General features: G+C 31.7%; 2 protein-coding genes across 3 annotated transcripts; both read left to right on the forward strand.

Annotated features, from left to right (window-relative positions):
* Positions 1–395: 395 nt before the first annotated feature.
* Positions 396–1,016, forward strand: LOC131649770 (uncharacterized). The gene has a single exon (XM_058919527.1). The coding sequence runs from the start codon at positions 396–398 to the stop codon at positions 1,014–1,016; it is 621 nt and encodes a 206-aa protein (XP_058775510.1).
* Positions 1,017–15,568: 14,552 nt separating this feature from the next.
* On the forward strand, positions 15,569–17,500 carry LOC131646593 (transcription factor bHLH93-like). Of its 2 annotated transcripts, none has more exons than XM_058916598.1 (4): positions 15,569–16,276; positions 16,541–16,690; positions 16,810–16,977; positions 17,174–17,500. In XM_058916598.1, the coding sequence occupies exons 1-4, from the start codon at positions 15,590–15,592 to the stop codon at positions 17,258–17,260; spliced, it is 1,092 nt and encodes a 363-aa protein (XP_058772581.1). In that variant the 5' UTR covers positions 15,569–15,589; the 3' UTR covers positions 17,261–17,500. The 2 variants fall into 2 exon arrangements, with proteins under 2 accessions (XP_058772581.1, XP_058772580.1); XM_058916597.1 differs by having other exon boundaries at positions 15,570–16,276; positions 16,541–16,708.
* Positions 17,501–25,932: the final 8,432 nt, after the last annotated feature.

Genomic DNA, 25,932 nt, shown 5'->3' on the forward strand with positions numbered 1-25,932 from the left:
TAAAGATCAAAGTAATCAATCAAATAAGGCATCATGAAGAGATCATCAAGAAACATCACTCAAGAATTCATCAAGAAATTACCACAAGAACAAGGGTATTTTGAGATTTTTTTAATTAAGAAAATTAATCAAAATAATATTCTAAAACCCCTAAAAATATCAAAGTAAATGTGAAATGACATTTTGGATTTTTATCATCATGAAAATATCATCAAAATTAACTTCTAAAATTAAAACAAACTCATTAATAATTTATTCATTTTTGAATTATTTAAGGCTAAAACAATTAAGATAATATTCTAAAAATATTAAAATAATATCCAAAATATTAAAAATAAAATCCTAAAAAATTATTGACAATTAAAAGTATTTTTTAATATTTTTAGGTATTAAAAATGACAAGAGAAAAAGGGATTCTGAAGGCTAGGCTGAGTTTTGATGACTGCCGCAACAGTTGGCAACAGATGATGATGGCAGACAAGTTCAAGATGGAAATTTTCTATAAAGAGCTGATGCAAAACTACAATAATGTTGATTGGTATGTTGTCTTTGCAGGTAATATAGCTAGACCGAGGGCCCTGTTCTTCCTGTGGCTCGCGTTTCATAGACGTTTGGCCACAAAGGATAGACTAGCAAAGTTTGGGATCATAAGAGAAACTCAATATTGTTTCTGCAGTGAAGTAGAGACTATAGATCACCTATTCTATAGCTGCAATGTGATGAAGTTTATTTGGTCTGACATTTTGAAATGGATCAATGTTGATCATGTGCCTTTGGAATGGAATCAGGAGATATGCTGGCTTATTCAGATTGCTAAAGGCAAAGGAATGAAAGTGAATCTGTTGAAGATGGCTGCGGCTGAAACCTTGTATTGTTGTTGGAAATTCCGGAATGATACATGCTTTGGAAATCCGCAAATTGTTGATAAAGTTGTGCATAATATACAGGAGGCTATTATACATAGAGGATGGAATTATAGGAAGTATAGAGATCTTATAGCTAAGCTTTTGATGTAATTGTTTCTTTAGTTTTGGTTGGTTCATTGAGATCACCATTTGTACTTAAACTTGTTTTTGAATTATAATAAAATTTTATTGATTCAAAAAAAAATGATAAGAGAAAAATTAAAAGCAAAAACAATTAAAAAAAGTAAATTAAAAATTAATTGGACTGGGTTGAGAAATTGAAATTGGAGTGGTGGATAACATCTGCGCAGGGTCCAACCCATGTCCTATTATTTCTGATTTTCACTAATTAAATTTTTGTTTAAAAAAACAAAATATGAGGTGGGCCAATGAGAGAATGTCACCTCAAAAATTCAAATTCAAATTGATTCAAAAATGATGTGCCTCCCTGGTTCATCTCCTTCCTATCTCCGACCACAACCGCACCACCACACACGGTGGTGCAATGCCTCAAATCATCAAAAGTTGTACACGAATCTTGATCGAATTTTCCTCATGATCTCAAAAATGCCAATTAATTACACTAAATCAAACTGATTTTTAATATAAGAATATAAAACAATATGATCCCTAATTTGAAAAAATTGAAACTAAATTCTTATGATCAAAGATAAATGAATACTATCTTAGGGTTAATGATCATTACATTAGCGCAAATACAACTGTATCAAGAAATTTAGTAAATGATGAAGAAATAATGGAGTTTGAAGTGATAAAGATTTAACTATCGGAGACATGTCCGATGCGCCTTCTCAAGATGAATCAAGCCAAGAGATTGATCAATTAATCTTCATAGAGATGCGAGGAAGAAGAATCAATGCTTACTTTGCTTCAAATGTTGCCAGATTATTCAGTCCAAGTCCAAATTGTTGATGAAAATGATAAAGATGATATGCTCGATTCAGTGATTCTAGAGCCAATTCTATACATACACTAGCTTTATAATGAGATGATGATATATGCAAGAGATTGAAAAAAAATCTTGCTGAATTGAAGAATCCAAAAATCACTCCATGGATGAAGCTCCAAGTCGCAAATATGAAAATATGATGAATTGAGCTTGAAAATCTATTTCAGAAGCTTCAATAGGTGATATTGCTGATGATGAAGTGAAGAGAATTGAAATAGAGTGAATGAGAGTTAAGAATCAAAGAGAGAGAGAGAGAGAGAGAGAGAGAGAGAGAGAGAGATTTTAGTGAAATTTGGTGAGATGGTGGTTCTCAAGTTTTAGAGGGAAAGGTTATTTATAAAGTTGATGAAGAAGCTAATTGGAGAGGATTGATGAGGGATGGATCCTAACTTAAGGTGGGGAATGAGGTATGGAGTTAGTTAGAAACAAATTTGAATATTAAAGGGTGGTTTTGAGCTAGCTTCGGATCCAAGGAATTTTTTCATGGAATGAGGTTTTAGAGGTTTGCACAAGTTTGTTATGGTGTAGGGATGTAAACTAGCACGTGGGGGAAAGATCTAGAACAAGTTATACAAATTAATTTTTCAAGTTGCAATGTTGCAACAACAGATTTCTTATTTTCCAAGCAACTTCAAATGTGTTTTTGTCGATGAATGAATGAGGCAGTGCATTTGTTGTATGAATGAAAGATGTAGAGGGAAAGAAAATGAAGAGAATTGGTTATGGTCATTTTGGCAAAAAGGTTGAAATGGAGGTTCAAAACCTGGTCTGGACCAAGTTTGGGCATAGTTTTGTACATGCATCTTCAAAACATCATAACTCCCTACCTAGTATTCCAATGGCTCTAAATTTGATTTCAACTTGTAGATTTCATGTCAAAGAGCAACTTTCATGTTGGAAAATTCTTGAAATAATTCCTTGGTACAAAGTTACATGTCTTGAAAAAATGAAATATCTCAATTGACTAACACTTAGAAAAAATTTCTAAGTGTTGGACAATTTTGACAATTTGAGCATCCCACTTTAGCATGAGTTTTGGGCAACTTGTGAACATCCTTTGACCTCAAATTTTGCCCTATGATGTAGTATCACACATTATCTTCAATTATAACCCTTGGTTGCAATTTTTGGATCCTTGAGAAGAGAGCTATAATCATGAAAAGTCACCCAAATGAACATGCTTTTCAACACTTAGAAAAATTTCCAAAATCTTCAACATTTCCCCTTTTACAAGTTAACTTGAATTTCATGATTTTTCTTGATCAAACCCATCCATGTGCCATGTTTTCTTGATATTTTGACTTTGAATACCATCTTTGACCAAAATACCCTAAAGCCAACCTTTAACTTCTAGACATTTTTGTTGACATTTGCATTTGAACCAATGAATTTGAATTCCTCTTGAATTGACTTGTGGACAAAATAATTAATATATTTGCTTTCAAAATATTATCTTAAAACAATGCTCTTGATAAAGGGGTTACACCAATTTATATACCAGATCCCCATGTTTGGGATCAGAGTCACTAACCGGTCACTTTACTATGAGTATTTACGGATAACAGGCTTAATGTGATTGCGCCTGAATGAAAAAGGACTTAAGAAAAGCCTAGGTATAGTGGACTGATGTGGATTGGTTTGTATAGGAATGAAGTTTATGACCGCATTCACGGAGAGTGTCACCATGATATCCTTGGTTCGATTAGTTAGTACCTATCAACACATCCTTTATCAAACTTAGAAGCCCTTTTAGTTCAAATCTTGTAAATGTTGTTTTCCTTTCATGTACTACTAAGAGTTTTTCCTGGGGAAAAGCAAATGTTTAAATGTGGTAGAATTTGATAACACTAAAACACAATGCGTACTTGACTTGGATTGCACATGTTTCTTAGAGTTTTTAGTTTTATTTTCTTGTGTTATGTTTGTTTTTGCCTTGCTTTTAGGTACTTTGCTTATCTAGAGCCCTTCTTGAAGAAACTAATCCAAAAGCCCAAGAAATCAAGTTTTTAAGCAAATTTTTCACATGGCGGCCGCCATAGGAGACACCATGACGTGTGTGCTTGCACCCAGGAGTTAACTGCCATGTTACCATGATCTTCCACTTTCCAAAAGTGGCGGGCGCCTTGAGCAAGGTGGCAGGCGCCATCTTTGTTGATTCTTCTCCCGCCCAAAAGGAATTGGAGGGTAGTATTGTAACTCCATGCTTTGTAGTTCTTCTATAATAAGGAGTTTTCAGTTTCATTTGTGGCATCAAACTTAGTTTGCAACACTAAGCCTATACTTACCATTTGTAAACGCAATAATTCGTCACATCGAGGGATTATTGCATTGTAGTTGTGATTAGGTTGGATCACTCTACTTTAATCTTGCATCCATTTTCTTTTCAAGTCAAGTTTATTTCCCAGTTGTACCAGATTAAAGCCTCCAATTTGGAGTAGGTTTCTTATTTCAAGTCTTCGCATTTACTTATTGTTTATCTTGCGCTTGCTTTACTTTATTTATCTTCTTGCTTTGTCTCTATTTCTTAAGCTTTTCATTAGAACTATTTTAACATGATCAATTCTAATATGCTTGTTCTCGTTTCCATGTCTGGCTAAAACTTTAATGGTTAGAATGTAAGGATCTTTGTTATGATAGTATTCCATATATTGAATCTGTAGAAATACTTTAAGGGTTGTTTTGATTTTTAACACAAGTTTTCAGTATTTAATGTTGTTGGGTAAGACTGAAAGTCGTCCAACTTTCAAAGTTAAACTTTGTTAGTTTTAACTGTTCAAAGAGTGCAAAAGCGTTTTGTCCAGTTAATTTGGAATCCTGAACACTTTTAGAAAACGATTTTGAAACTATTTTCGGACGCGTTCATGGGTTTAAAATCTGATTCTTTGAGCGAAGGCCATGAATCTCTTTTTAATTAAATACTCTAAGTCAAAACTGCTTTTCAGCTAAGTCAAGAAACCAATTTCTTAAAAATAAGTTTACTACTTTAATGCAATAAGCACCTTCTATAAGTGACAATAGAAGACATTAATTAGAGAGTAAGCTCGGTTCTTAGTACAGGAAAACGACAAGTTCCTGTTAAATTGATTCTTTTTAAGAGTAGAAAATATTGCCCCATAAGTAGTTCTATTTAGAAACAATTGGAGTATTGTCTAAGTGATGTGAATTACATTCGAGCCTATCTATTTATCTGAATTTACATATACTTTTACTATTCCTTTCACTGTGCACTTGAACTTTGATTTGATCCGCCTTATATAAACATCGTAACAATAGAAATCGATAGATTGACACGTGGTCTCTGTGGAAACGATAATCTTTTGTATTACTTTGACGTGATTCGTACTTTTGCGATTTACACCACATCAGAACACCTTCTCAAATAATTTCAAAGAAACTAGTGGTTATATATTCAATATAGATAAAGGAATTATATCTTAGAAATCATAGAAACATATTAACTTGGCTCAGTCCATGATGTAGTCTAAAATGAGAGCATCAGTGATTGCTTGTGAAGAAGCAAGTTGGTTAAAATGCTTGCTAACAGAGACCCCTTCATGGGAAAACCTATGCCATGTGTGTTGATTCACTACGATAATACTACGACTATTGAAAAAAATGAAAAAAATATCTTTATTATAATGGTAAGATACGTCAAGTAAGACGGAAGCACAATACTGTCAGAGACTTTGTCTCCAAATGAGCTTTAAGAGTGAATCATGTACGCACTGATGAAAATTTAGCAGATTCTTTGACGAAAGGTTAGGTAGAGAGAAAATACATAATACATCAAAGAAGATGGGACTAATGCCTATAGAGAAATGAATTGCTCATGATGGTAACTTGGGCTAATAGACCGGAGATCCCAATAAATAGGCTCAATGGGTAATAACAAGTTTCAAATAATATGAGGTGATTATGCTAGTATAAATTAGAGGAGCATGAATCTTGAAGAGAAAAGAGGATGATATAATATAAACTCTTAATGAAATCTATATATGTATGAGGGAGTACCTAGTTACAAGAGTACTCTTGATAGAATCACTTATGTGATTATAGAATTTACGTCAGTTCCTATGAAATTTCGAGGCAAAATTCCTAGAGCTTTCATTAAACTAGGATAGACATGCGGGTCAATTAAAACATGAGCTTATTAGAATATACTTTAAAAAAAGATTGTGTGTTGGTTTAATGTCTGAGACAGAGTTCAAGATAATTGTGCCACTCTTGTTTGTTAGAACATAGTTTGGTTCTAATCATATTTTAGTGTTTTCATGATAACATGCAAATAAATTTTGTATAAGCAAACATGGTACTCTAATTATATATTTCTGATCTTAGAAGATGTACCAGTACCAGCACAATCAGAACTTGGAAAATATGCAAAGCTGGATAAATGCAAGAGCTACTCAAGTCTTAAGACAACTTTTGATACTTCACCAAACCGCTGCGAACACTTCTATAACAGAAGTTGAAATGCAAGGCTGAACAGAAGATCACGAAGACTGATTCAAAATAATACCGTTAAAGACATAATCATTAGTAAAACGGCTGCAACACTCCAAAAGTGTAATTCCCAAGGTTGATTGAAAAAGCTATCCACATGCAAATCTTTGGAGAAAACAAAAGCTAAGGTAACACGAAAACCATTTAATGCTGCCTACAAGAGTTGAAGTTAACAGGCAAAAATCTTGAAGCTATATATTCATGATCTCTTGAATCAAAAAATAACAATCACACACGAGAACATTATTACTTTGAAAAATCAGCAAGTGTGAAGAAAAAATATCTTTAGCAAAAACTCTCATATTCATACTCTGAGTTCATAGTTTTGTACTTAAATCTAGTGAAATATCATAGTGGTGATTACAGCTTTTTAGAAGCAACACTATACACTGTCATCAGAAGTTACGTAGTAACTGAGTCCTTGAGAGACCGGTTGGGTCAAAAGTCTCTAGAAGTCTAGGACTAGTTGAGTCTTAGAAGTTAGTTAGTCACAAATAGTTGGTTTGTGCAGGATTGTTAGTCACCAGTAGTTTGGCTCGTGCACTGTATTGTGAGTCACGACAGTTGGTCGTGCAAGTGTAATCAGGTTCTGATTATGGTGGATTAAGTCCTCGTTGAGAGAGGCAAATCACCTTGTTGAGGGTGGACTGGAGCTAGCCTTATTGAGAAGGTGAACCAGGATAAAAATAACTGTGTTCTGTCTATCCTTCCTTCAAATTATAAAGAATCACTTATTCAACCCCCCCCTCTAAGTGTTTTCTCAACCTTCATTGTTGAATCAGAATCCTATTTATTATGTAAAGGTTCAAGTCCCGCACACCTATGTTAATGCATAATCTTAGAAACGATTGACGTTATTTATAAAAAAAAAAACTTTTTTAAATTCAAGTGGAGGATTGTTGGAACATGTCAATATTTCAATATGGAGATGAATTTGAAACAAATTCTTAAGTCCGACATTCTTAGAAAAAATAAGTGTTTGTGTGTTAGTTGAAAAAAAATTTCTTAGTCTCACATTGCTTATAGTAGATATCTTGGCTAACTTATTTCATTATATAAGGAAATCACTTGTTTCATTTCAAAACACACCAAAAATTTCTTTTGAGATTTTCTTTCTCCACTCTACTTTGCATTTTTCGAATTGTCGAAACGCCAACTTCTACCCCTTTATTTTTACTAGTTGAATTTTCTGAAAAATTTTTTTTGAATTTTTTTAGAGGATTATTTTAAATTCTGCTCATTTTGAGTAGAGAAATTGTTGAGTATTTTTTTTTTAAATTCTCTTTGGAGAATTATTTGAATTTCTTCTCGTTTGAGAAATTATTACGACTGATATTTATAGCAGATATTAAGAGTGATATTTATACCATATTTAAATAGTCTTAGTATCATTAAAGAGTATTTCTACACCGATTATCTACCGTACAATTTACAAATAATAATCGTATAATATATAATTGAATTGTTTTATCTTGAAGGAGTCATGGTTGAGTGAGTGATGTACATAATTTTAAACAGTGTTGCAAAACATTTTAAAGAAAGCAACATAATCCACGACTTCATCTAATAATTTTTTTAGTGACATTTTTTCAAAACTGTAAAACACCATATGTAATACTTAACTCTATTAAATTTCACTGGTTAATTCTCCAAATTTTAGATAAATACATATTTATATTTTTGGCTCTATTTTTGCAATCACTTATTTTAGAGAAAACACGAAAGATGAAACAAACTTACAAATCAAACAAGAGCTACATTTCCCTCCCCAAAACTAAGTCAAAAACATTACTACTATTATCCTTTGACTCAAACACTTAAAAACTAAATAAACTAATCAATGCATTCATATTTCATATATAACAAAAAGAATAAATATAAATGTGCTATAACCTTCACATGATAACTCAACGAAAACAGAACCTACAATACAATAATACAGTCCTTACAAACCAAGTCCATAATGTGATCAGAAAAACAATTCAGAACTGATGAATACTACCTTTCAGTCAAGCATGCAGCAGAGCCAAAAATAATGTGATCACTGAGCACATTAAATGCTCGTCAATGATAATCACAAACCCTATAATTTCCACCATTCTTTTTTTCTAACATATGTTACACCCTAAATAATAAACAATAAAATTTCAACTATAGACAAAAAATCACTAGTGGATCTTGATTTTGACACATGAACAATTTTAACTTTATATATGACACAATCTATATAGCATGGACCCAAAATTTATTGTAATTTGGTTACCTAATGTATAAATGAACGTGCAAATTAATAGTTAATAAATCAGATTTGGTCACACGATGATTCACTGTATGTTTGGCACATTTTACTGAGTTGTTACACTGTTACAATACAAAGACATGTGAATAATTATATAAAAAAAAATGTTTCATATGATTTTGTGAACATGGTTTTGCTCATTGACATGTTCCAACACTGAAGTGTTGTAGATATAGTGATTTCACCAGATTCAGACCCATGCATACACATTGTGTGTATAAATTGTCGTCTAGCTTTTTGTATGTAGCAGTACTTAACGTGATCATACACAATTTGATCTCTCTCTCTGCGTTGGGAGTGATGTGAAAATTAGATGTAATTTTGAGATTTTATAATGTGAAATATTTTTAGTCTTGTAATGGATATAAACTTTTTAGAAGACTATTTTTCTGATGAAAGAAGCTTTTAGGATGCAATGATACAACAATGAGTGATTGAAATTATGTATTTTATTTTATAGATTGATTGTTGAGTTGGAGTAAAAAGTTCTACACTGTAATAAAAAATTTAAACAAATTATAAGTTTGATTTTAAAGGTAATTATGATTAAAAAAAATTACTTTTACTTATGGGTTATGATTGGTTCATCGTGTAAATTTTTTAAATAATTATTTAATTTAATGATAATAAGAATTAATTTTATAAAATTTAGTTAATTCATCTCAGTTAATTACGAAGTCCGGGTTACATTGATCAACATCTCATTGAATAATTTTTAAAAGGTGACATTTTGATTATTAAATTATTAAATCAAATTATAAAATTAAATTTATAAAAAATAATTAATAAAAAATAATTTAAATATAAATAATTTATATGTTAATATATTCATATATGAATTCAAAAAATAATTAGATGTTGGATGAAAAATTTATTAAACATGTAATTTAATTGTAATAGTATTTTTATGATTTAATTATAATATTTTTCCACATATATAATGTGGTGATATTTAATAATTTAACTTATATGTATTGACATATACAATAATTTTACACATTTAATTTTACACGTTAAATTTTATAATATATTTATCATAGTTAAACCATGATAGTAAAATATTATTTTATTTTATTACAGATGAACCATAATTAACTTATAGCTTTTAATATTTTAAGATCACTCTAATTCGGTAAATTTAACAAAATCATAAAATGTCAAATATGATTTTAACAAAATTACAAAGTTGTTGTGATTTTGTCAAATTTATCATAATTTCAAACATGCACCATTGTGATAGAATTAGATTTTGGAAGATTGACTAGTTGTTGTTGATCCTTGTGACACATATAACAAACTACTAAGATGAATTTTAGCTCATTAAAGAAGGTACTAAATATAGTAGAAGAACAAGAAGAAAAGCCAATCATTTCTTTTATCAAACATCTTTCCAAATGAATCATGCTTAAAATATATAAGAAAAAAATGAAAGCAACACAAAACAAGGACTTAAAATATAAACTAGTTTCCTTAACAAGCATTAATCTGTTGAAAAACTGGACCACTTTTAATGGAGTAGAAGATTTTCAAACAAACAATTGTTTGCAATTGAAGATACAACAGGCTGGCAAGAAATTAAACTATAATTAACATGTTAATTGGTTTAATTAAAAAGAGCATTAATTTGGTTGTTAAATGAAACTAAACAGTTTTCCAAATTGTCATGTTTCTAAGTACATAATTATTTTTTAAAAGTTTGTTACAATAATGAAAAAAAATTGACAAATGTGTATAGAGAGATGAATTATTTGATTGAGAAAATGAAAGAGGTTTTTTTGCATTAAAAAATGGAAGAAGTACCTGACAGTCTATGACGCTAATTCCACCCAATTTCGTTAAAGACAGAAATGTGGGTCAAAGTTTTCAAGGAATTGGAATTAAATACAAATTCTGTCTGGGTTATTATTTTGGTGAAAAGGACATTAATTCACCTTGAGAGTGAGAAAAGAGTAAGAAATTGTGTGTGTGAGAGAGAGAAAAAGAGATTCCATTTTAATCTGTGGCTACATCTAGGTGCTACTTCTATAGACTTTTCACTGTAATACATTCTAAAATAATTTAATGATTGATGTCTGCTTCATCAAGAAAAAGATGAAAGTAATTAGTTTAAAATGAATTGATTATGTTAAATTGATTTTGATTAAAAAGTAGTTGAAAGAATAAAGCTATTCAGAGAGACCCAACTCCATTTAAAAGGATTGTCAATAAAAACTAGTATTGAATAGATTGTATCAAGTTAATATTCTATAATCTACATTACCAATATTTCTAAACAATCTCTAAAATTACAAAATACTAATCAAGTTCATCTATTTGTTAATTTTTTTTTCAAATGCATCATAAATATTGCCAACTTGATAGTTTTATTTTAGTCCTCTTGAAACTAAGTATTAGCAAATTTAGAATATGAATACACTACAATGACACGAGTGAAATAGAGCGAACTGAAGTGAAATGAAGCATAGCAGAACGGAATGAAATAAATATATTATTTTATTGTTTTGGATATTTCACGAATGAATATAACAATTTTTTTATTCTGCATAAATCGGGTGATTAAAAAAGTAATGGAATGAGATGAAATGTATTTCATCAATTTTTACTTCATTGCATCTATTTTTTAATTAATTCAAACAATAGAAGGTATGTTTATACCTTTTCATTCTGCTCTGCTATATTATGTTTCATCAATCCAAACATAATAATTTTAGAGAACATTTTAAAAATGAAATACATGATCGATACAAACTAATAATTTTAAAGAACAATTTGAATATTTATTAGAAAACCATTAAAATTTATGGTTCTTCGACATTTATTTGATTGTCTATCTTGATGCTCCACAGACTCTCCAACAACGGTGACACGATGATAATTAGGCTTGGTGGAAAATCTGGAATAAAATTTTAGTATGAATCGATGTTACTCATAGTGACTGAGACTTATAGTGTGAGCTTGTCAATTAGCAATAAAAGAAATATTGAATATATAATAAAGCTGACACATATATTTGATGCTATAACATTTCAGATAAAAATGTAGTATCAAAATCTCTTATGAATTTTGGACGTTTGGGAAGTTCCCGGACTCTTCAACAATTAATATTATAGCTCATATTTAATTTTAGGCTTAATTACACTTTTTGTCCTCGGGTTTTGATCAATTCACGAAATTGGTCATGTCTTTTTCAAACCGAACAAAGCAGTCCCTATACTAACATTTTTTGCATTATTAGTCCTAACCCCCATTTTCCTCTCAAGAAATGCACAGATGGCAAATGAACGCATATGTGGCAGTGCCAATCTAGAAAATCACATTTTAAAATACAATTGAAAAATTTAATAAAATAAAACAAATGTAACATTTCATAAATTTAATCAAAGAATAAAACTCATTTTCTTGAAAATTTTAAAACCCTAATCCCTAAATTGGTTCCCTAGGTCGTCTTCTTCAGAAACATACTCCTCCCTCTATTTCTCCATCCTTGATTTCTCCCTCTTCGTCTCCTTCAGAAACCATCTTCTTCCTCGTTAATGTCAGAATCATATACTGTGTCGAGTAACAGTTGTGCATCACAAAAAAGACATGTTCGTTGCTTCTGTAACCTTGATTCACCTCTCACTATTTCATGGACAAGTGGGAATCATGGGCGTAGGTTTAATGGTTGTAGGTTATACAAGGTAAATGCAGTTGATAGTTTGTTTGTGAATGTGTTGTTTGGGAATCATAGGCATAGGTTTAACATTGTATTGCTTGTTTATGAATGCAGTTGCAGGGACGGACGGGATGTAATTTCTTCAATTGGTATGATGAAGAATTTTTTTGTGCGTTCAAAGGAGGTAATTTTGTCACTAACCAAGAGAATTGATGAACTTCAGAAGAAGGATAATATAAAGCTGACACAAGATGAGAATTTGAAAAAGAAGCTAAAGTTTTGCCAAGGATTGGCTGTTGCATCTGTTGTGGTCATTATGGGATTGCTTTGTATTGTTACCTTGAAGAATTGAAGGCTTGAAGGCTGCTATTTACTTCTGCTGATTATGTCTTGTAAGGCTTGTTTAGGTGTTATGTCTAGGAAGGCTTGTTTAGGTGTTTAGTAAGGATTGTTTAGGTGTTCTTTATTAGGGAAATAAGGCTGATTATGTTTAGTAAGGCTTGTGTACTTATTCTTATTTAGTTGTTGTAATTTTCAATTGAACTTCAATGATGTTTGAATGAAAATAAAAATTGAATCAATGAATTGTGTTGAATCAATCAATTGAATCGATGAAAATTGAACCAAACATGGATTAATTGAAACTAGTAATTGTCATTACAATCAAGCATAATTGTCATTACATCACCAAAATAATTTTCATTACAGCCAATGTTGATCAAGGCATTATAATCAAGCATAATTGTTATTACATCACCAAAATAGTACCATAAATTTAGCAAAAAAATATATGTTTGTGGAGCATACATTGACAGTACATTAAACCTATAAATTGCATCCACTTAAACCAAAAAAACCAATTTAAGTGTAATCTAATTCTGACCTCACATTTGATTATCTTTGTGCTATTAGGATTTGACCTTCTAAGCTCTTCAGCATAACTTCTTAAGGGTGCTTATTTCTCACTTCCAACACCTTCTATCAACTCCATTGATCTCTTCTTTGTCCTATATGCTTGAAAATAGTTGAGCTTAACATTCCACCTAAGAAATGCCTCATTAGTCAATCCAATTGGTTTGATATGAGGAGTGTGCCTAATCAATGGAATAAATTTCTTTCCTAGACATTTAGTTCTAGCTTATTTATTGCCAGCAAACCTAACACATTCATGATTTGGTTTCAAACTTCTAAGTTGCCAATATCGACTTCCACCCCTTTTAGCAACTAACGTATGAAATGGGCAATTTGGTTGAAATTTCACAACCACCTTGACTGCATTATTTTTCTTGAACCATAAGTTAATCAATGTTTCCATAGCATTATCCTTGAAAACATCCAGGATGAGTTCCTTTGAGAAAAACTGCATACGCAACTCAAACCTAACATGATCACCACTATCAAGAACTTTAAAAGTAGGGAATTTCCTTTTGTGAACAACTTCATCATCACTTTCATCTTGGTTAGACTTTTCATAGGCAGCTTGTGTTTCATTCAATTTACCACCCTCTCGATTATTGCAAGAAAATGTCTCAGTAGGTAATTCACGTGTCCAATCTCATTCTTCTTCTTCAACAAGTATATCAAAGTCAGTTTCACTTTCACCTTCAGTTAGGACATAGTCTTCATCTTCTCCACTAATATAACCATCTTCAGCACCTTGGTCATCATTTCTTACCTTATTAGTATCTTCATTCTCAACATCTTCCATAACTCCTTCATTGTTGACAACTTCTTTCTCGCCTATGACCTCCTCCATAACAACTTCTTCAACATCAGAATTGGCTCCAGCTTCTCCACTAATATAACCATCCTCACCACCTTGGTCATCATTTCTTACTTTATTAGTACCTTCATTCTCAACATCTTCCATGACACCTTCATTATTGACATATTCTTTCTCACCTATAACCTCTTCAATAGCAACTTCTTCACCATTCTTAACCTCATCATCCAAAGGACTTTCATCACTAAATTCAACTACATCTGGTATATCCACTTCATGTTCAACAAAAATATCTACTATATTATACCCTTTATAGTCTGGAACAAGCTCCAACAGGTCACCATCAGTGTTTAGAGGCTTAAGTCCATGCTGAAAAGACAACTTTGGATGTTGGCACCACAAAGACTTGAACTTCATATATCCAACACTAAGGACCAGATTTTTAATGTTCTTATAGTTCACGAACTCAGCATCAAACGTGTAATCCATCTCATAGTCTATGCCCTCCACATAACATTTGACAGGGAAACTTACAAATCTACCCATATGGTTAATACGTGGCTTCAACATTTGGACTTCACTTGACCTGTGCATATCACAATATTTTGTCAACAATAAAATTACCATCCAGCAAAAAGACTCAATACACCCATGTAACCTTAATCGCAATTCATCTACTTTTTTCAACACAATAGCCATGAAACCCTAATTTCTAAGACTTGTTACATACATGAAACAGTATTTCGGGTTCTGCTCTTTGTTCCACCATGTCATTCCATCTCCAGCTTTTTCATTGCCCTTCTCTGCCATGGTGGAAACGATTTGATAGAAGGAATGAAGAAGTTGGTTATACGTTATATAGGACCGTGTTTGTGAAGTAGAGCAAAAGCAACTTATGGATGTTTTAAGGTTTTTCTGAAAATTATAATTTCTAAAAAATGTTAAAATGTTTTTGCCATATTTAAATAATAAATCTCTTAAATTTATAAATAAGATTTCCAAATAAGCATTGACCCATGGGTTTTTTTGCCACATCAGGGTTTCAGTTTCTGGAGGAGAAAATGATGGTTAAGCCTAAAAATACAAAAAAAATAAAAAATATTAGTATAGAGACTGCATTGTGCAATTTAAAAAAAGCATGATAAATTCTGTGAGTTGATCAAAATTCGAGGATGAAAAGTGTATTTAAACTTTAGTTTTATGACGCATAACGAAAGTGTCATCATAGTGTAAATCAAATCTAATAGCATTTAAATTCTACCTTGACTAAATATTGTGCAATGTCTCTTGAAATATTCAAAATTACAAATATCTTATCATAAAAGTGTAAATTAATGGTTATTTTTATTTTTACAATTTGGATACTAGGATAGTAACTTATTAATTCAATTAGCAATAATTCAATAAAAAATATATGTTTCTTGTATTAAATCAAATTACCATCTTATCCTTAAAAACAAAGAGTACCCTTGATAGTTAAAATTTCTCATGATTTCAAAGTACTCTATCTATGGTTAAGTACTTGTGAGTTGTGATGGTCCAAAACAGAACTCTCTATTTAAACAAACTTGAAACCCCTCTTACTTTCTTCTCCTTCATCTCACTGTACTCTTCTGTTTTTCTTTACTTTACTCATTGCTCTCAAAAGAGAGAAAAAAAAATGGAGCTTTCTCAACTTGGTTTCCTTGAGGAACTACTAGCTCCAAGAAAAGATACATGGACCACTTTATCCACCGGTTTAAACGACCTACTTCTTCCAAACGGTTGGAACTTCGACTCATTTGATGAAAATCTTCTCCTAAATCCATCTCTAAACCCTTCATTTGCTTCATTCTCAACTCCACTAGACCATAGATTTGAATGCTCTTATGGAACTGATGCTGTTTCATACCCTTTTGTTGATGGGTTCACTGTTCCAGAGCTTGATGATGCAACTCCACTTTTGCAACAAGAGGGTGTTGAAGTTGAAGAGTTTGGTTTTGTTGGAAGTGAGGAGAAGGGTTTGGAAGAGAGGAAAATTAGCTGTAAAGTTGAGGAACAAGTGAGTGAGATTCCTGTTTTTAACATGGGTTTGTGTAGTGGTGGTAATGGTCAGAAGAAAGGTAAATCGAAGAGGGTTGAAGGACAACCTTCGAAGAATCTCATGGCGGAAAGAAGGAGAAGAAAGAGGTTGAATGATAGGCTTTCCATGCTTAGGTCAATTGTCCCTAAGATCAGTAAGGTGATGATTCAATTGATGTAATGTCTATGCGTATTTGTATATTTATATGTATTATTATATGTATATGTATGCTATGTAGAATTGTAGAATCGACACTTCAGATCGAATGCATGTCAATGTTTGACAATGTGTTCGATATGTCATTATCTGTGTTGTGTTTTGTCTGGTGTCTGTGTTGGTGATTGTTTTGGTGTTCATGTTCTATCTAAATTTATAGAAATCTTTGACTAACTCTTGAATTTGTGATTTGAAATGTAAATTTAGATGGACAGGACATCGATTCTCGGAGATACAATTGATTACATGAAAGAGCTTCTCGAAAGGATTGGTAAGTTGCAAGAAGAGATGGATGAAGGAACGGATCAGATAAATGTTTTGGGAATTTCTAAGGAGTTAAAGCCGAATGAAGTCATGGTAAGAAATTCCCCTAAGGTATGGTTAAGTCAAATCCTTGAACTATCGCGTAATCATAGAACAAATTCATGAGTAAATGTAATTAATGTGTTGTTTTTTGATTTTGATGTGTGTTTTAGTTTAATGTTGAGAGGAGAGATCAAGACACAAGGATAAGCATATGCTGTGCCACAAAGCCGGGCTTATTGCTGTCAACAGTGAACACATTGGAAGCATTAGGCCTCGAGATTCACCAATGTGTTATAAGCAGTTTCAATGATTTTTCACTGCAAGCATCTTGCTCAGAGGTTAGTCAATTGTTTCAGTGCATGTTTGCATTACCGTCACTGTGATTTTGGGTCGCCTTATAAATTTTACAGAATCAATTCATTCAAGATTTGTTTTTGCTACCGCCGGAACCAAAAATACACTAGTGGCCTCAATAATTGTTCGCCCGCGTGAAAATAAAACATTTTTTTTCTTACATTATTTTCATGAAATTAGGTGGCTGGACAGAGAAATTGTATGAACCCTGAAGAGATAAAACAGTCACTATTCAGGAACGCAGGTTATGGTGGGAGGTGTCTTTAGGAAAATGAAGGAAAGCTGACATAACAAATATGCAGATGGTGAAAAAGAGCAAAATTTTCCTCTTATGTAATCCAAGTAATTAGGTTGTTAAAAGTTGTAATGATATTCCAAATAAATTGGCTTTTGTTGATGCAATCACTCTCTTAGGGTTATACCCTGTATTTAACATACACTAGGGTATCTTTAGAGCTAGTTTGATCACTTTCTCTTTGCGATAAAAATTCAATTGCAAATTGATAATGCAAAGTTGTTGCCTAACCTAAGAGGAATCGAAGTGATTTTAATAAATTCCTGAATATGCTTCAACATAGACCCTCTATTCCTTCATCTTCAACATATAAAATCATCAAAATATGAAGAAGGGGGAAAGAAACTTCAACATATCTAACTTTGATACAATAATTGAGTAAATATAATGTTCAAAATGCAAATATTGTTCCTTTGAACATACTTCAAGACATGCTGTAAGAAAGGATAATATATATATTGAAGATTTTGTTAGCATCAACGACTTCAGGTATCAAATGGGGTATTCAAGATATACACGTGGAATATGGACAAGGGAAAAGACGTGAAATGGATACAGGTTCCAACTTGTCATAGATGATTTAATAAGATAGAAGGATACGTTTATATATGACCTGTCAAAAAATGTTTATGGTAATATAAAAGTAGGAAACAATTTCTTTCCTTTTGTCCAACAACTTAAACTTTTGGAATAATCGATTTATTATGGCATTAGAGAGTATGAAGGCAAATGTAAATTTATTTCTAGTTGAATCTTAAAGTCTTGTGTATCAGGAAGAATACGGGTGGCAAAAACAGATTCGGTTGGCTGGATATGTCCGTTTTACCGACACTTTAGTGTGAGACGGTCCAAAGATTTAGATATGTACTCTCTAACATGTCTGCTCCATCCTGTCTTATTATTTTGGAGACGCTTACATTACTATAAATTTTTATATTTTCGGGTGGCAAAAACAGATTCGGTTGGCTGGATATGTCCGTTTTACCGACACTTTAGTGTGAGACGGTCCAAAGATTTAGATATGTACTCTCTAACATGTCTGCTCCATCCTGTCTTATTATTTTGGAGACGCTTACATTACTATAAATTTTTATATTTTTACCTTAAAAGATGCAGAGTGTCGACATGTCTTCTCTGTTTCGCCCTCATTTTTTGTGAGATGAACCAAGGTTTTAGTTCCACACCCTCAACTATATTCGTTTTACTTCATTCTATTTTTTGCGAAATTTTGTAAGACGGATATGCTTGTTTGCCACCCATATACTCGGACGGTCGGATATCATTCACTCACCATTAATATATTTATATAACAAGGTATCATTGTTAAACGGGCTAAATGCTGGGTCAGTAAGGCTGGTGGCCCGGCCCCAAAGTTTTGGTAATTGTTTAGTTTTTGTAATAGTGTGTGATGACATATGGTAAAAATAAAAGGACATAAGTATGGTTTGGCATATTCAAACACTCACGTTCTTATGTCATTGGTTACCATGCCATTTAACATAGTTGTCGGACCCCAACCGGACTAACCTGTAGAATTGGGCAAATTGAGAGCCATTCCGATCCAATGTACCCTTGTTATCAATTGCTGGCCAGTTATTCAATATATCCCATCCATCACTTTTACATAAACACATAGCATATCTTATCATGTGTAGTACTAACCAGATATTCTGTAACTGAGTTGCCTATTATGATCTATATTTCAAGTTTAGTAACTAAATGATGAAGGATTGTTCATGGTATAGTTAGATATATACTTCATGCATTGCATTGTATTTCATTGTTGTATTTACAAGAGTGAATGCTTCGTATATATAGTAGTAGCATTGATAGTTCCTCTCCCTGACTAACTTTCTTAGTTATAGTTAAACTAACTTTCTTAGTTATAGTTAGTGTAACTAACTCTAACTAACTATTCTCCAACAATATAGAAAACTAAATTGAATTGAACCATTATAAAAGAACATTTGAATAGAACTGTTTAAATGTATCTAAAACTGAACTATATATTATTGGTTTGGTATATCGTCTAAATTTTAAACGGTTTCGAACCGTTAAAATTGAACGGTTTGTTATGATTACCGAACCGTTAATAAAATATTAAATTTTTTTCTTTTTTTATGTTTTTTTAATATAATTTTTTATCATTTAAATATAAAAATATAAAAATATTTAAATTCAGATCGGTTCAAATCAAAATCACAAATCTATTCAAAAACTTAAAATCAAACAATTTTTTATTTATGTTGAAAATCAAAATCACAATCAGATTCAACTGAACCATTTATTATACTAAAAATAACTAAAATCAAACTAGAGAGGCATAAAATTAAGAAAATTTCTTCACCCACCTCCTAACCTTCTTGCCCACCCCTGGTGAATTTACCACAATACCCCTTGTTCGGAAGTTCATTTCCGAAACTGTACTTTTTTTCTTAAAAAAGGTGTTTTCGGAAATGTATCTCCGAAAACGTGTTTTTTTTAATATAAAATATTGATTTCGGAGATGCATCTCCGAAATAAAGTTACTTTTCAGAAAATGTGGTGTTTCGGAAGTTCATCTCCGAACGCACCCCCCTTGGAGAATTCGGAAATGAACCTCCGAAAATATGTCTGGACAGAATAAAATGAAAAACAGCAACAATTCGCTTTATTTAATCGGGTGGAGATTACAACGATAATATTACATAAAATTAAAGTTACATATTGTTGAACACGGGTAGGTGGGGATGATAGAGTGGTGGGGAGAAAAAAAGGCTTCCAAATTTCAAAAGGTTTTTTTATTCTTTTAATAAAAATACGTACTACTGTAAGTAACAAATGACGGAGGAGGTGTAACCGGGGCCGGAACATATGACGGAGGAGGTGGATGTCCGGAGGAAGAAGAGCCGGCGGTACGTCCACTGCGACACAAAGGAGCCAATCAATGTAAGCTATAGTTTATCATTATCATCAGGGGACGTCATTACAAAAAATTGGGAAAAAAATCTTATTATTTTTAATCTTGATTTTTTAGAAATGACGTCCCCAGATGATAATGATAAACTATAGCTTACATTGATTGGCTCCTTTGTCTCGCGGTGGACGTACCTCCGGTTCTTCTTCCTCCGAACATCCACCTCCTCCGTCATATGTTCCGACCCCGGTTACCACTTCCAAAAACTAACATCATAAATCCAATACAAAAACACTGCGATACAATCCGAAATCAGAACAAAACAAAACAAAACACGTCAAACAAAACAAAAACATGTTATTCTGCCCGACGAGCGTTACAAAATACACATCAAACAAAATAAAAACACGTTATTCTTCCCGACGAGCGAACTCCTCCGAATGAAGATAATTATACCAATCCTCATCCCACTCAGTATCAGAACCATCAGCGTTGATCACGCCTGAAGGCTGAGCCTGCACGTCCGAGCCATGGACCCCCAGGGGACGAGAAGCAGAACCAGTCAAAAGCTTCTTCTTCTCCTTCACCTCCTTCACCTCCTTCACCTCCTTCACCTCCTTCACCTCTTTCACCTCCTTGTTTGAAGAACCCTTTCTTTCCTTAGCGCCCTCTTTAGAAGACGCAGTCCTGCGTGCTGGTTGGTTGCCTGACATGTTCCTGTAAACAATTGAAAACGATTAATATGCATAGACAAAATAAAAAACAAAAAAATTTGAACTTCTGATACATTTCGGAAGTTCATTTCCGAAAACTGGGATGGAGGTGTTTTCAGAAATGAACTTCCGAAACACCCCTGCGATGGAGTTTTCTGCAACTTCCATGGCAGACCCCTAAACCAAACTTCAAACCAAATCAAAATGCTTCTAAACAACCTAAATACTACTAACAACCTAACCATATATCATTTATGCAATTAAAACCCTAAATAACATGCATTTGAATAATAGATCTAAAAATTTCAAAACTTACAAAGTGTTAGGATTGAGGGCTTTTGAATGTTGTTTAGCAGTGTGATTGGAGCCTTGATGCAGCTTTGGAATTCTGTTTGCACAAATTTTCGCCTTTGCCACTTTTGGTTTTGATTTAGGGTAAATGATTGGGGGAGGGGGAGTGTTTTGATAAATCTGCAGAAATCGCAGTATTTCGGAAGTGAACTTCCGAAATAATGTTTTCGGAAATGAACTTCCGAAATAAGTCAATTTTTTCAAAAAAGACGCTTTCGAAAATGAACTTCCGAAGCAGGGGTATTTTGGAATTTTCGCTGGGGGTGACCCCCCATAGGAAGGTGGCCAAAGAAATTTTCAAAATTAAAATAAGATGTTTTAAAACTCTTTTAATTTGTAAAGTCTTCTCCTTCATCGAGATTAGTACATATTAGAGATGTTATTTTTATAAAATAAAATTAAAACTTAGCATATGCACAAAGAAGTGAAATTTGAATTTGAAGCACATTTAACTCTCATCACAAAGAAGTCAAATTTTATGGAAATTTAAAACTTAGCATATGCACAAAGGTATTATTTCTATAAAATAAAATTAAAACTTAACATATGCACAAAGAAGTTAAATTTAATTTTGAAGCACATTTAACTCTCATCACAAAGAAATTATTTCTTCTTGTAGCCGATAGTGAAGGTTGTTTGGAGAGAGATTGCAATTTGGATTGAGAAATAGTTAGGCGGTTTGGAGGAAGATTGTTTACCGTCTTTCATGGAGTGGTATTTTTTTTTTTTGTAAAAGAAGAAAGTTAAAGAGGGGACATGTGGTTTGGTTTGGTTAACAATTTTGTGGATATTTTGGTTATCTAGGAATATGGGATTTGTTTCCGAAATAAAGGTTGGAATGTGGATAATACGGTGTGGAATATCAAGTCTTTGGTTTGGAAATGGTTGATCATAGGCGAAATTACTCATCTCATTTGTAATTTCTATGAGTTTAACAAAGCTCATTTGTTTTATCTTTCGTAAGCTCTAATTGGCTTGTTTTTTTTTATAGAGTGGTCTCCTTCATTCCGTACCGACTAATCCACCCGAGAGCATTACTGCCCCACATAGCCTCCGAAAGTTGGCTTGTAATTTTGGTTGTTTTTTGCAGTCGAATTTTTTTATATACCGACTTTCTTGTGTATTCAGATTTTGAGGAACCATAGTTCTCTTTTTAATTTCATCTTGCTTAAAAAAAAATATTGTACAAGCAACCACAAAGAATCTAATGGAAGTCAACAACAATAAAAAAAAATTATCTGGTACCCTTGTTCTTATTTCCTAACACCCCCACCATATACAATTTTAACAAAATTCTTATACAAATAAAATCAATTTTTTCGATTTTTTAAAAAAATTGTGCTTTTTTTGACATGTGGATCAGTATATCAAATTTTTTATATAATTCTCGTTTTCTGGAATTTTATTTGAGTTTATATCGGATTTATGTGTAATATTTCAATTTTTCTTTAGTACATTCATAAAGATTTATCAGATTTACTAAAATGTCAATATCAAAATTATGTGTTTTTATTGTATTTTTAGAAAAATATAATTTAAACCAATTATTTTGGACAATTATTTCGGATTTTTAAGAAGTCCGATAAATGATATACGTGATATTTAAGAAATTTAGTAACACATTAGGTACTAGATATATTAATTCCGGTATGTTCATTTTTTTTCAAAATTTTTAAAAATCCGGTTGACAGTAGAATTTTTAATTATTTTTAAATATTTTTTAACTATGTTTTTTTATTTTATAAACATAACTTATAACTAACCCAAGTTTTATAACATAACTTAATATTTAAAATTGTCAGTACAATATCAATCTGACAAAATATATGAATATAATCGCAAGCATAGAATAATATCAAAACAAAATAAAACAAATTATGTTAACTCCCTAATTTCGTCTTCTCAGTGTCTTAGTGATAGGAGGCCATGGAGAATTAAGTTTCAACTTCACATGAATCCAATGATTATTGTTAACAAAATCAACCGTAATCATTTTGTCTACTCGCATACATAAATGAAGAAACCACTAATGGAAAAAAGTGATGTTAAGGTTACTGGACAACGAGACCAATATCATATTGTATTTAAAAGTAATATGGTAACCCATATCCAATGAACAGACTCAATCCTATAAAATATATAATAAAAAAATATGTCATAAATAATTTGATAACTAATTTCATAATAAATTCAAACTCACAAGGATGTACCTGGTTGTTATCGTATTCCTTAAATGAGTGAATCGATTAGTCCATGCAACAACAAACTTTTCTTTATATAGTGTCAACCATGTTTGGTGCACATACTCAATAAATGAATGGATATAAACACATACTACCTCAAAAAGCTGCAAGTGTTGCTCAAACTCAGACTTACTGTTTGATACATGACTCTGTTCCATACACTACTACAAAAAACACATAACACCTCAAACGCGAAATGCATTTAACCTCAGCTACAGAAGCGAGGTAACAACAATCTCATGAAAAGTTGTAACTTAACACCTCTGTGATTTGAAAACTTAGGGGTAAAGTTATATGCACATGGGTTCGAACCCCAACAACAACACTTTTATTATTTTCAAAACTAACGTATATAATATCTCAGTTTATTTAGAAAATCGAGGGGTAAGATTTTTTTTTATAACAATGGTTACATTATTTACCAGAATATTAAATTGTTTACACTGAATATTAAAATAAATATTAAAATTAAAATAAAAATCAAATTTCTTAGGAATCTAGATAAAAAAAATCAAATTTCTTGATGATCTAGATTTTAGACCTTCGAAGTATTGAATCTTGGGGAATATCAAATGTTGGATGCAACATTATTCTATACGGATCTTGCCTGCATTTGTTTCTGATGAAAAAATGGGTAGGATAATTAAAATCAATATTCAAATATATGATTTTCGGGTCAAATAAATATTTAACAAAACAAACCTTAAACCCAGATAATTTTCTGCTCTTGAAATTCATCATAGGAAAAAAATTTCAAGCGTCTTTAGGTTTCAAGTGCTTCATGTTTCTTTTAGGTTAGAAATGTTAATATTCATCATGCTTTTATAATAGATGTCGCTTAGGTTTCACGTGGATCACTAATGAAAGTGTCTTGAGCGTTTATACTCATGAAATGGATGACACGAATTTGTTTAAGGATAATGATCAATATTCTTAATTATCACGTTAAAATTATTCTCTTGGTTTCTGACAAAAACCAAGGTAAAAGGTGCAGAAGTTTTTTTTAACATTACATTGTTTACATAGAATATTAAATTATATTATTACAACAAATACAATGTTATCATAGTAGTTGTCTTTCTTGGAGTATAATACATTTCGCTCTAATCCTGATTCTATTGGAAAAGAGTCTGCATGCCTTTTGTGCGCATTCTTTTGAAGTTCAATAGTTTGACTGCATAATATTTTTAATAAGTTATTCAAAGGTTGATATCTCTTCTTTATTTAACTTGAAGCAAAAATGATTTTCTACACTTGCAATTCATAAATGAGAACTTTTTCAAGATTTTTTAAGTTCCAAAATTTCATCATCTTAAGAAAATGTTATCAAGACAAATGTTTTTACAAGAAAGATATAAAGTGGTAGATTCGTTGTTGTAGAGGTGTAATATATTCCCTTAGTTTTTAAAAGTAACCGAGAGGAAACGTATTCTATATTTTTCAATAGAAAAATAAAATAAGTAAGCTCATCGGTTTTAGAATAAAATCAAGGTGAAACATATCTATTTTTAAAAAAAAAACATTACATTTTTTACACAAAATATTTTAAAAAAACAGATTCATCGCTGCAATGTTAGATTTTGTTGCATATATATTTTCAAAGGTTAAGCTCCCTTTTTTGTTTAACTTTTCAAAGGTTGAGCAGATCCCCTTCTTTGATTATGTTGAAGCAAGAATGATTTTGCGCACTTGTAATCTATCAACTGACTACTTTTCAAAGGTTGAACTCCATTCTTTAACTAAATGTTGTTCCAAAAATACAACAACAAAATCAACACCATTATGTGAGATAGATTGCAAGGGAAGAAAAAATATTTTGTTCAAAGAGACAAGAACATTGAAGATTTTTCTGTCTTGCAATTCATCCCAAAGAATGATGCATACTAGTTTGGGACGACAACATATAAGTTAGGATTATGGTAAAATATGTTTAACGAGTGTTTTTATAGTAAAATCTGATTATATTATCCCCAAATTTTTATAGAAACCAAAGAGATAGCTCGTTTAATACACTTATAAACAAATAAAAGCATAAACTGCAATAGCTGGGATTCAAAGTGTGTCCTGATTTATTTTTCACTCAAGCGTGAAAAAGAAAAACATGTTGATTTGAACTATCGAATTTTTCAGAGTGAACAAAGTGTGTCCTAATTTTTTTTCCTCGATTTTATTAAAAAAACATGTTGATTTGAACTATCTAATTCCATTTGGGTGATTTTTTTAACCTACCGTTTATTTGTGAAGGGGTAAATAATGAAAAGATATTTTTGCAAATATGAAAAAATTGGAGGTGCCAAATATAACAGTAAGTGTCGGGTGAAATTGTCCAACAATCAGTATCACCATTTAAGTAACATTCAGTTCCATGGTCCATTTGTATAGGCATTATTTATTATTTATTGCCAAAACGTTAATTGGCTATGCTTATTCCTCAAAATGTA

Source organism: Vicia villosa, linkage group LG2 (genome assembly GCF_029867415.1).
Source record: "Vicia villosa cultivar HV-30 ecotype Madison, WI linkage group LG2, Vvil1.0, whole genome shotgun sequence".
Lineage (NCBI taxonomy): Eukaryota > Viridiplantae > Streptophyta > Magnoliopsida > Fabales > Fabaceae > Vicia > Vicia villosa.

Excerpts from the sequence above, each read along its gene's own strand:
- LOC131649770 (XM_058919527.1), top strand. The coding sequence starts at position 396 with ATGACAAGAGAAAAAGGGATTCTGAAGGCTAGGCTGAGTTTTGATGAC.
- LOC131646593 (XM_058916597.1), top strand. The coding sequence starts at position 15,590 with ATGGTCCAAAACAGAACTCTCTATTTAAACAAACTTGAAACCCCTCTT. Across the intron at positions 16,277-16,540 it reads TTGTCCCTAAGATCAGTAAG|ATGGACAGGACATCGATTCT; the intron begins GTGATGATTCAA and ends ATGTAAATTTAG. Across the intron at positions 16,978-17,173 it reads TGCAAGCATCTTGCTCAGAG|GTGGCTGGACAGAGAAATTG; the intron begins GTTAGTCAATTG and ends TCATGAAATTAG.